At 50.2% G+C, this 12,755-nt stretch overlaps 1 protein-coding gene across 4 annotated transcripts in view; it reads left to right on the forward strand.

Moving 5' to 3' along the window:
* CLPB (ClpB family mitochondrial disaggregase) overlaps nt 1-12,755 on the forward strand; it is a gene marked incomplete at both ends in the record, with an annotated part of 164,371 nt that overhangs the window by 119,267 nt on the left and 32,349 nt on the right. For all 4 annotated transcript variants that reach the window (XM_079708849.1, XM_079708851.1, XM_079708848.1 and 1 more), the window contains 2 exons: nt 1,500-1,614; nt 12,352-12,429. In XM_079708849.1, the coding sequence (XP_079564975.1) occupies nt 1,500-1,614; nt 12,352-12,429 (193 nt within the window). The remainder of the gene's footprint in view (nt 1-1,499; nt 1,615-12,351; nt 12,430-12,755) is intronic.

Raw genomic sequence — 12,755 nt, forward strand, 5'->3', positions numbered from 1 at the left:
TATGTATCCTTCCCTTCTCTGTGCTCCTACACCACCCAGTCTGGCTGTTAATTTCTCTTTATATCTGTCATCAACTTCATTTTTGAAAATATTCACCAGATGCCTCCACTGTACCAGGACCCGTGCCGGGAATAGCAGTGAGTAAAAGGCAGTGCCTACCCTCAGGGGGCTCATAATTGACCTGGAAGACAGAATCACACACATACAACAAACTGGTTTTCAAGTAATTTTTTTTTAGTGCTAGGTACAAGGCTAGAAATAGGCACACATGCTTTGGAACCATGAGAGAAATGGCTAATTCTGCCTGAGTAGTGTTTGTATACAGACCCTGCCTCACCTCCCCTGCCCAACTTTGAGCTCCCTGAGAGCAAGGCCTGGCTCTCCTCTTCTTCCTCGTAGCAGGACCAAGCTCGGGCCTCCTCTGTCTGCCTTTTCTGAAATGGACCAAGCTGGAGGCCAGACACATGCCAGGCACTCAGCATCATCTAAACCTCCCAGGGGGCACGGTATAATCCTCCTCCTTCCCCCTGCCCCACCTTTCCATCATTGCATGCACAGGGCCAGGCACACAGCAATTGCTGAATAGTTGTGTTTAATAGAAATGCAGTATCATTGAAGTAGAGGGTGTTCGTAGCTCTGGTTTAAAAACCAAAATGGTTTTCAAGAGAATGGGTGGAGGACTTCCCTGGTGGTGCAGTGGTTAAGAATCCGCCTGCCAATGCAGGGGTCACGGGTTCGAGCCCTGGTCTGCGAAGATCCCACATGTCGTGGAACAACTAAGCCGGTGCGCCACCACTACTGAGCCTGCGCTCTAGAGCCCATGGACCACAACTACTGAAGCCCACACGCCTAGAGCCCGTGCTCCGCAACAAGAGAAGCCACCTCAGTGAGAAGTCCACACACCGCAACGAAGAGTAGCCCCCGCTCACCACAACTAAAAGAAAGCTCGCGCGCAGCAACAAGGACCCAATACAGCCAAAAATAAAATAAATAAATAAATAAATTTATAAAGAAAAAGGGGATAAGTGGAAAAAGAAAGGAACCTATATTTGTAAGCACTCGGTGCACATCAGCCATGATGCTAGGCACATTCTCTATACGTTATCATATTTAATCCCCAATTTACAGAGGAGAAAACTGGGGCAAAGTAACTTGCTCCAGGTAATGAGCACATCTTGTAAGTGATAGAGCTGAGATTCGAACCAAGTCTTCTGTCAGACGCCAGAGTCAAGGGTTAATTTACTAGCAGTACTTACTAGCAGGGTGAGGCAGGACCCCTGAGCAGTGGCCACCCGAGGTAGGGAGATGAGGTGAGGCCTGGGTCGAGGGGCAGGGGGAGGACTGGGCCAGCCTCCAGTGGTCATGAGCCAGAGCTGTGCATCAGGACCTCCAGAGGAAAAAACCTGTGTTTTTCCCCCACCCCTGGGTTGGGGGATAGAATGAAACTAGGATCCTCCTGGGCCCAGCACTCCTGAGCCACCTTCCCTCTCTCCCCACAGTACCAGGAGAAGCAGCGGAAACGTGAGGCCGAGGAACGGCGCCGCTTTCCCCTGGAGCAGCGGCTGAAGGAGCACATCATTGGCCAGGAGAGTGCCATCGCCACAGTAGGTGCTGGTGAGTATGCGAGATGCTGGCCCGCACCAAAAAGGGCAAGGAAGCTCGCGGTCTGCCCCAATGAGCTGTAGTCCTGCTGTCTCCATGCTGGGGAGAAGTGGCTAATAATATTAGAACATAACATTTGTTGAGTACTTCCTATGTTCCAGGCAGTGTTCTAAGCTCTTTGCATATGTTGTGTCATTTAGTCTTTACAGCAACCCTATGAGGTTGGTGCCATTAAATTCCTCTTTTACCGATGAGGAAGCTGAGACAGAGCACTTCAGTGATTTGCTCAAGGCTGCTTTCGTATGCTTTGAATTTAACTCTGACCTTCATCTGGTCTACTGCCCCCACCCCACCCCCATTTTTCAGGTGGGGAAACTGAGACTCAGAGAGAAACAGGAGTTTGTCCATCACTAGTAATGTAGCAGCTGAGCCAGAACTAGAACTTTTATCTTCTGTCTCCCAGCACAGGACTCTGTCACACTTCAGTATAATTTGTCAGCAGCTGGCTCAATTTTGGGGAAAATATTCTGAACAAGTCTTGAGTGCCTTCTTCTCCACCTCAGAAGTTCTTTCTGTCCGATACTTTGACCCCTGGGAGCTAGACTGCCTGCTGGTGTAACTCCTAATCTAATGGCCCTCCTCCCCATGCAGATCCCACTAGAGAGATATATCAAACTGAGATTCTGCTCAGGGTGGTGGCCTCACTATTGTTCCTCTACTCAGGTGCATGACTCCCTGAGGGTGACCTCAGACAGGTGAGGTAAGGTCAGTGGAACCCTATGCCTGGCTTAGACAAGGGGTATCCCCCAGGGCAGTGGTTCTCAAAGTGGTCTCTGGACCAGCAGCACCAGCATCCTCTGGGAACTTGTTAGAAATGTAGATCTGAGGCCTCAGCCCAGACCTATGGAATAAGAAGTTCCGGCAGGGGGCCCCAGAAATCTGTGGGGTTTGTTTTTTGGGGTTATTTTTTAACTTATTTTTTTGGCCATGCCATGCAGCTTATGGGATCTTAGTTCTCCGACCAAGGATTGAACCCAGGCCCTCGTCAGTGAAAGCACAGAGTCCTAACCACTGGGCCCCCAGGGAATTCCCCAGAAATCTGTGTTTTAACAGGCCCTGCAGGCAATCTGATGCTCAGCTCAAGTTTAAAAACCTCTTTCCGGGACTTCCCTGGAGGTCCAATGGTTAGGACTCTGCGCTTCCACTGCAGAGGGTACAGACAGGTTCAATCCCTGGTCGGGGACTGGGATCCTGTGTGCCACGTGGCTTGGCCAAAAAAAAAAAAAAAGGAAATTAAAAACCTCTTCCCTATGATGTCGTGGTCAGTCCCACTCACATGTTGCATCTAGTGCTGCATCTAGTCCCACCAGATGCAGCCCAGTGACTGCCAAGGCCAGCACCAGTTCTGCTCGCCGGTAAAAAAGGAGATGTGAGTCTGATATTGTGGTGCCCCTCAGGAACATTCTGGAGTGGCCTTGTCAGCCCTAGGAAACCTATTAGAGGAGTCATTGAACAATGAAGGCAGTCACCCCTGTGACACACCAAGCCCAGCCCAATCTCCATCATCCTCACACACCAGTGGGACTGTTAATTTCTCTTTATATCTGTCATCAACTTCATTTTTGCAAGTATTCACCAGATGCCTCACACACCAGTAGGATCGTGAGCCCCTCATCAGGGGCCTGACCATCAGTGAATAAGAGGAGCCCATAGGGACTTCCCTGGTGGCACAGTGGGTAAGACTCCGTGCTCCCAATGGAGGGGGCCCGGGTTCAATCCCTGGTCAGGGAACTAGAGCCCACATGCATGCTGCAACTAAGAATTCACATGCATAACTAAGGAGCACACTTGCCACAACTAAGGAGCCAGCAAGCTGCAACTAAGGAGCCCTGGAGCTGCAACTGAGGAGTACGCCTGCCACAACTAAGGAGTCCACATGCTGCAGCTAAGGAGCTGGCGAGCTGCAACTAAGGAGCCCACCTGCTGCAACTAAGAAGACCCAGTACAACCAAAATTAATTAATTAATTAAAAAAAAAAAAAAAAGAGAAGCCCATAGACCAGAGCTGCCTCACCAGCTAGAGGTCAGAAGGCTGCCTGCAGGCACACACAGGAGCCAGGGAAAGCTTTAATGAATACACAAGTTCCTGCTACTCAGGCCCAGACCACACCAGGCTGCCCTTTTGGGTCTGGATACAGACAGCCACCCTCAGCCACCACCTTGGAGGTGGCAACACCCCACTTCGTGTCTGAGGTAGAGGGAAAGGAGACCTGGGAGCTCTTGAGCTGAAGAAGAGAGGAGGAGGAGCCCATGGGAGGGACAGATGACCTAGCAGAGATCTGAGAAAGCATATCCTGCTGGAGTCTCATGTCCACTTGGGCCAGAACTGCAGCTGCCATCATGATATTTTCCCCCCACTTCTTACACAGCCCTTTCCCAGCAGGTTGCCTGCTCCTCTTAACCTCCTGCTACTCACCAGCTTCTCAAGCCCATAAGCTATGAAGCTCCCAGAAGTAGTTGGGGGGAGAGGGAGGATCAACTAGGGCTCAAATCGTAGGTGGGCCACTTACCAGCTGTGCAACTCAGGCTGGTCATTCAGCTTCTTTGAGCATCAGTTTCCTCATCTCTGTACTGGGGAGCCAAATCCAGGACTGTCGGACTGTAAAGCACATGCTCCTTCCAGTATGAACCAGATAGCACTCAACAAAATCTAGTCCCCTTCCTCAAGATGTTTACCACCTAGGGTTGGGTACTGTGCTCTATAGGTCAGGCCCACAGTTATTTCCTTCAACCCAGCACTTATCCCTAGTCCCAGCCCCAGACTGGCCTCTTCCCCTGGTCCTACATCACCTTTTCTGTCCCTGCCCTTGGCCCAGAGCAGGAGTAGATGATTCTACTCCCCACCTCCTAGGAGCTGTCAGAATGTCTGCCCCGAGTGCTTCCTTCTACCCAAAGCTCCATTCTGTCACCCGAACTGCCTCAGATCTGGAGGCAGATCTTTGTCCTGTGGTATGTAGGTTGACCCTGCTATGGCTCCAGTGATGCTGGAAAAGATACAGAGGCCGTGGATGGCTTGGGCTGCGGGGTTGGTATGTTCTCTTCCATTTGTAAGGCAGTAACTGTGCACCCACCTTGCTAGAGGCCCTGCATCCAGGGATCACACTGATAATAGATTGTGTTCGGCTACCAACTCAGGTGAAGCATGAGGCACTCTTTGGGTTGGAATTTGTGGCAGGTAAGCAGCAGCCAGTGCCTCAGGACCTCAAGACTGAAGTAGGTGCAGGAGAGGGAGGTGGATCGAGAGGGTAGGCCAGGCCTCCCTGAGTCCTCTAGGCTAGTGTCAGATGTGTGCTGGGGGCTGGCTGGGTGGAGCCTGGCACCCCAGGGGTACCACGAGGATGGGCAGGCAGAGAAGTGCCGCAGAATGAATTGATTTGATAAATGGCCATTTATTACCCTCACGAATTGACTGAAACCAATTTCGGTCACATCAACCCCTGGTAAGTGCTGGGATATTGATTTGTGCAAAGTAATACAGTGAATTTATCAGTGTGATCCCCAGCTGCAGGGCTTCTAGCAAGGCTGGCGCACAGTTACCGCCTTACAAATGGAGGAGATAAAGCACCAGCCCCACAGCCCAGGCCCCCATGGCCTCTCTGGTCTTCTGGGGTCACTGGAGCCAAAGCAGGGCCAACCTACAGACCACAAGCCAGAGCACTGACATTGAAAGTGAGGCTCTCCATCCAGAATTCAGAGCCGTTCTTGATCATGGGGAAGGGGAGGATGCCTGTTCTATTGGGCAGACCTCCTAGGAGCTCAGAGCCTCTGTGCCCCACCATCCTCAGAAACGCAAGCAGTTGTCTGTTCAGCCCATTCAGACCTAGACTCCGCCCCCCTCCTCCAACCCACCCGCCTCCCGTGTTCCTACCTCAGTAAAGGCACTACCGTTCCCTGGTCTCCTAAATAGAAACTTAGGTGTTTCCTTGGTCCTTCCCTCCCCCTCCCCCCTCTCAGCCCATCAAGTTCAATCGCTGTAACTCTCTGTTCTTCTCCCCTCTGTTCCTAATTCCGCTGCCCCAGCTCAGGACCTCAGTATCTCCCATGTGAACCAAGCAGTGGCCTCCTCACTGGTGTCTCTGCCTCCTTTTCTTTCCCTATAATCACTTCTCCCCAGCTACAGTCAGCTTTGTAAAGTATAGGGGAAAAAAAAAAAAACCTGTTTAAAATCTTTGAGTGGCTGCCCTAGCCTGGCATACAAGGCCCACCCCTGCTGCTCCCCCTCCTCAGTTGCCCCCACCCGTCCCCACTTGACACTGCACAAAACAGCTGCTTCTGCTGCCCTGCATGTGCTGTGTTCATCTCCTGCCTGCATTTGTTGATGCTGCCCTCTCTGCTTGTAATTCCCCTTCTTCTGGCCCCTTCCCCACCCCAGCCCTGCCCATCTCCCACACTCGGGTTGGTTTTTACTTATCCTAACTCAGTTCAGGAGCAATAGACTGTAGACTCCTGAGGGCAGAGACCATGACTGAATCATTTTTGTTCCCATGTCTTGGCACAGCACTCTGCTCGAAGTAGATGCTTAGTGAAGTTTGTCAGATTAATTATTTTGGTATGGCCCTTTGTCCATCTCTGTGATGTGCTCTGAGGAAAGAAGAGAAGCTGTAAGCCTGCTTTCTAGTTGTTCACAAGCATACTAGGAATGTGACTGTAGCGAAATAGTTAATTACAACACCCGTACTACTCAGCCTTTGACCCCTTTTCCCCAGACCTGCTTCAAGAAGCTTTTTCTGGGCAGCAGGTCATCCTGCGCACCCTGTCGCTTCCTCTGACCAGGGGCCTGTCCCCAGAACCCATTGCATCTGGTCCCAGTTGACTCAAGCCCGTGAACTCCCCCGGGAAGCTCTACCATCTTGACTGCTCTTCCAAGGTCTGGCCCGAATTCAGAATCTCAGCATCAGCCATGTGCACACAGTAGGTGCACCATCCTGTCTTGTGCTCCACGTCCCTCTTTGACTAATCCAAAAATGTAATCTTCCTAAGCACTGCACCTTTCTGGACCCTCCCTTGGAGTCCTGTTTCTAATCTGAGAAATACATCCAGGTCATCCCTGAGTTGTAGAGAGGCAGTGACTGATTTAGAAAACTTCTTACAGTTCCACTTCCCCGCCTCACCACTTCAGGTGTCCCTCCTGTGCTCCTGCCATTCTTATTGTCTGGACTGCCTTGCCCTTCCACTCACCTGCCAGGACCCTCAACACCCAGACCTCCTCCAGGAAGCCTTCCTTAGCCCTCCACCTGGGTGCGGGGCCCTTTCTCTGGGCTTCTGTGGACATCTTTTAAAACTGAACTTACCACATGGCATCAGTTTGTATGTCTTTCTCCCTCCCAAGGTCAGGAACTACCTCTCATTCAGGTCTGTTTCCCCAGGGTTGGTACACAGGTGTGTAAAAGGTTGAACTCAAGTGAACTCAAATGAACAAAGTCTGAGACCATCTTGACGTTCTGCCTCTCCTCAGCACAGATTCTGATCTCAGCCTCTTTCTGGAAGGGTGTCAGTCTTCCCTTCAGGGATCCCTTACCTCACAGCATGCACATATAATCGGTGGGCTCAACGAAAGCTGTTTTTTGCAGTTTTAATACGTAACCCCTTAGTAGCAATAGTTTGTCTTCAGAAAGACTAATCCTTAAAGACTAAGAAGAGAACTCTCTCTCATCATCCACCAAACCCAAGGCACCAGTATCCACTCAGTCAGCATACGTTTCTTGAGCTGTGCTCCTCAAACCTATAATCTTAGATAGGAAATTGCTAATAGACATTTAGATGACTCAGCCATGGAGTCCCTCTGAAGGACAGGTTTCCCTAGGAGGTGGCACAAGCATGGAACAAACACGTTCCAGTTAGGTTAAAAAAATCTCTCCCTTGGGACTTCCCTGGTGGCGCAGTGGTTAAGAATCCGCCTCCCAATGCAGGGGACACGGATTTGAGCCCTGGTCTGGGAAGATCCCACATGCCGTGGAGCAACTAAGCCCATGTACCACAACTACTGAGCCCACGTGCTGCAACTGCTGAAGCCTGCGTGCCTGGAGCCCGTGCTCCGCAACAAGAGAAGCCACTGCAGTGAGGGGCCCATGCACCGCAGCGAAGAGCGGCCCCCGCTCGCCGCAACTAGGGAAAGCCCGCGCGCAGCAACAAAGACCCAATGCAGCCCAAAATTAATAAATTAATTTTTAAAAATAAATTAATAATTTTTTTTAAAAAGGCCCACTTGGCCAATGGGTGTAAACATTTTAAAAAAAAATCTCTCCCACTGCATCACCAGAACTTATCAGGAAAGAAGAGTCAGCCTGCCCAGACTCCCCCAGAACCTTGAGCTAGATGGAGGCAAAGGCCTGGCATGGGAGGAGGAGGCAGTGCTTTTGTCTCACTTTGGTTTTGCACACACCAGGGCTTTCCTCTGGAATGTCCCTTCATACCCAGACTGCCTGGCCATCTCTCCCTCATACTTCAGGCACAAATGGCTCTTCCCACACTTATCCCAGTTGCTCCCATCCCACTTGGAACCCACAGTTTTCATAGCAGCGTTCAACCAAAAGGCACAAACCTTGTTTTAGGCTTCTTTGTAGGTGCCCCAGCACTCAACACAGAGCTTTTTTGCTGAACAAATGAATAAGGCTCCCTGGAGAGAGGTTAAGAAGAGAGTGGAAACCTTATTCACCCAAGGGTAGTAGTAGTAGTAGTAGTAGTAACCAGTTGAAGCCATAAGAGACTCTTGGGTCTAGGCCTCACTCTTCTCTGTAAAATGGGAGTTGAAGTGTCAGTTATTTTCCCCTGTGATTCCAGAAAAACCAAGAATTAATTCATTTAGTCAGCACACATTAAACCAGTGATGGGCAAGAGTCCCTCAGGAAATAGAATGCTTAGCACATGCACCCACGGAATACACAGATTGGGGCACACCCTCCCCCTGATACGAGGGCAGAGACAGATGAAACCTGTTCCACTGCCCCTCTTTGAGCCTCAGTCTCTTCTGTGAAATGGAGATAATGTCTACTATGAATTATTGTAAGGATGAAAGAGAGATCTGTAAAACAGCAAAGCTAATGGCAGCTGCCACTACTGCTGCTATGACTACCATTATTTTTATTATTATTCCATTCTTTGCAACTTATAAAATACTATAGCCATTAACTCATTTTAATCTTCATGTGGGGCTGACTGAGCATGTATGGCTCTTCCCATTTTATAGATGAAGAAACCAAGCCTCTAAATCAGTAAGTGTTTTACTCAAAGTCAATCAACTAATAAGTGGCAGAGCCAGGACTCCAAACTAGGTCCTGTAACTCCTGCCCTCTCCACCATACTGCCCCATAGATGAACATAGGAGTTAATGGAGCAGATGTGATGTGGTGGAGTAAACAGGAAAGAGTTGTTGCAGGTGAGACTTAGGATGGTCTGGTAGTGGTTGACATGGTCAGGAGAAGACGTTCTGGTAAGGGGAAGAACCCAGCAAGGAGGCCCTGGAGCTGGCTCAGCATGTGGAGAGGCTGCCAAGCCTGTTGGAGCTTTCAGAGATGGGACTGGCCAGAGAAGGGGCTGAGCTGCCTGCTCAGGGGACCTGACACCATCTCAAGCCCAGAGAGCAGTGGTCAGGATATGGTCAGGGGCAGGGGCTCCTGAGGCCATGTATGGAATGGCTGAGCCAGCCAGACTGGAAGACTGCAGCGTGGTGGCTTTCCAGGTTAGGTGAGGGAATGAGGAGATGTTGTGGTAGGGGAGAGCCAACTCCTTTCTCTAAACTCCTGAAGCACCAGTTCATGCTCAGGAGCTAGCCAGAGCCAGGGTTAAAGCCCAGGTTCATTTATTTACCTGTGTAACCTTGAGCAGGTCACCTAACTTCTTTATATATATTTCCTCGTCTGTAAAATGAGAATCAAGTTACCTGCCCTGCCAGCCTCATGGGTTCATAACCAGCCTCAAATGAAGTTATGTCTACAGAAGTTCTTTACAGACTCTGAAGTGCTAGCAGAGGAAGTTGCTGCATTTGCTTGTCCACAGTGAGAGCACCGATACCTGTGGCCACATCCCAAATGGGCCTATCCAGGTCTCTGTCTGTCCCAGCCTCTGCCCCAGCCTGACAGAACCCTGAGGCACCCAGCCTTGGTCCTCAGCCACCCTGCCAACCACACACCCCAGGGCCCGCCTTCCCCAGTCTTTCCTAGCTGCTTCCATTTTTCATTCTGTCGGACGCCATCTGCTTGGCCATTTTTCTCTTCAGATATTATTAGAAATATCCAGAGTTGTAATTGTTTAATGGTTGGCATTTTGCCTGTTTCACGGGGAGCCCAGATCAAGCCCACCCCAGACTCATGCTCTGGGTCTGGCAGAATTGACCAGGGACAGCTGTGCAGTGGAGTCTGCTTGGCATTATAAAGAGCTCTCTCCCAGGTGCATTATTAGAAAAGAAGGGGGAAAAGATGGCCCCTGGCATAATCCAATTCCGCATTCTCTATGGTGTTTTTGAACTGCATAGCCCAGAGGCATGCAGCTCTTGGTGGGCTGGGAAGCTTCCTGAAAGAGAAGTCAAGATCAGAACCTCAGGTTCATGACACCTGGGGAACCCTGGTCCCCCAGGCCAAATACCTCCCCAAATACCCCCATGAAGCCTGAATCCAGTTTTTGCTCAGCTTCTTTCCAACCTAGATTCTCAACTTAGCCAACTTTTGGAAGAGTGTGACTCCTTTCATATGACCCCTTCTCTCACCCTTGCCTCAACACACATCCACACATAATGTTCACAGAAGTCTAGCCTTTGCCATTTTACAGTATCTCCACCTCCCCAAATACCCCCACCCACAGGGTCTTGTTTCTGTCAGGACACTGGGGGCTCCCTCTCACCAGGCTGGGACTTCTCCATCTTCATCCCCAGCCTTCAGATACCTATGAGGCCTGTGGATTCCCATCATGGCCAGGCCTTCCAGAGGACCAAGCCAGTCAGTTTAGAGATGATCTGAGACCTAGCCCAAGGGAGAGGTTAGACTGAGTATTTTCTCAGGCCCCTCTCAGGAGTCTCAGGGAGTATCTCCTGGGCAGGCAGAGTGGCTAGTCTGGTGTCCATGAGGTTGCACAGTTTCTTTTTCTGCTGAGGCCAGAACTAGAAAGTATCTTAGGTAGAAGCATTAGAGATTGAGGTGAGAAAGCCCACAGTGTGGACCTGAACTCCTAAGACAGGAATTCGAGACCTCTTTGATCTGATCCCACCCACAAGTACTCATGTTCATTCCTGTCTCTCCACCTCTGTCATGCTGCGGCTTTTGCCCCCTCCAGATCCCACCCAGTCTCTGTGATCTGTCATCAGTCCCACTTCTTCCAAAAGCCTTCCCTGATCTCTCCAGCCACTTCTTTGAAACCCAACCACACAGATTATACCACACAGTATAGAATTTAGGATCTTTGCACCTCAAGAATGGACAATGCTTCCCTAAGACTGTCAACTCTTCCTCCATTGATTTGGTTTCCATGCCTTGTCCTCTGACATATATCCGTTTGCTCATCTCCCCTCAACACTCTGGGGACCAGATCATATATGCTGTTCCATCTGCAGGATGACCTTGACATTGCACAATGGTCTCTCCCCTTCCTTTTTCTGACGGCCGTGATTCCGTTTAATGCAACCCAAATTGATACTAGCTTTTGTAAGTAACCATATGTGACAAAAAAAGAAGACAGGTTTAGAGATGCAACTCTACCATCTCCACCAGTCAGCTGGTAATCTACTAGTTGTGTGACTTGGGCAGATCTCTTTATCTCTTGTTTCAGTTGCCTGTTCAGTATGATGGAGTTGAAAATAATATTTTCCACTCAGGGTATGGGTCTTGAGTAATAAAATGTTGGCGATTTTTCCATTGGGCCTAGCAGATAGCATGTTTAATAAATGATTCTTCTGATGGTTCTGCCTCATTCTGTTCCTACTCTTATACTTGAGTGATGCTTCTGAGCCTGACTCGCCCACTCTGTGGTTGGGCACTTAATTTCCTCATCTTGCACATAGAACCCTTGAAGAGGAGAGGTCAGCACTCACTCTAGCAGAGCTGAGCCCCGGGGAACCTAGTACATGTTTATTCCCCTTCCCCCACCTCTGCCCAGTGGAGGCCATGTTGGTGGAGGTGCTAACCAGGTGGCTCACCCTTCCGTGCCCTGAGCTCCACACTACCCTTCATTGGCTTCCAGAAAGTGCATCTGGCTGTATTTCGTAACAGCAGATGAGACCTTAGTTCCCCCAAATGGGAAAGAGTTCAGAGCTCACACTCCAGATCCCCAAGGGCCTGCCATGGGCTTCTGCCTCTCCCATTTGCATAGGGGCAGGCTCAGGCTCCCACCAGTGGTGAGTAGATGGGTTACCAGTGGAGAGCTAAAGTTCCTCTCGAATTCTCCTTCACCAGCCCCCCACCCCCTTCACCTCCATTCACCATCCACCCGCCTTTCAGTTTCCTTGGCAACGCTGAGTGCTCATCCTGGAAAACTTTATCCGAAATCTGCTCTGGGCAGCCTTCCAAATCCATGCTAACCTGATTAGGTGTCTCTAGGGGCCTTGCCAGCTAATCAGATTAGGCAGCACTAATGGTAGTGAGGACTTTGAGTGGGCGCAGAGCAGTAAAACATATTGTATACTTAGTGATAATTATCCTGCCTTTTGTGTCATTGATTTATCTGCCTCCCTCCCTGTCCTCCCATCTTATGTGTTTGGCCACAGCGATCCGGAGGAAGGAGAATGGCTGGTACGACGAAGAACACCCTCTGGTCTTCCTCTTCCTGGGATCATCTGGAATAGGTAACTGGGAGTAGATCAGCCTGTGGGGAAGGAGAGCTGGGGGAGCCCCAGTTGCTAAGGGCCAGAGTCACACGACCCACCTCTCATTCAAATCTAGCTCCCAAAACAACTGCCTCCAAATTACAGAGGCAGCAAGAGGATCATCTGTTACATTAGGAACAGCTGGAATTATGCCCCTCCCTCTGGAGGTTGTGGCGCAGGGCCTACTTCACCTGGAAGGCCAGGCCCTTGGGGTCCTGTGAGTCCTGGTCCAGCCACTCTGCAACCCCAGAGGCTGCCCTTTAGGAATTGAACCACCTCCACTGCCCAGTGCACAAGCCTTATCT

The sequence above is a fragment of the Hyperoodon ampullatus genome, assembly GCF_949752795.1.
Source record: "Hyperoodon ampullatus genome assembly, chromosome: 7".
NCBI lineage: Eukaryota > Metazoa > Chordata > Mammalia > Artiodactyla > Ziphiidae > Hyperoodon > Hyperoodon ampullatus.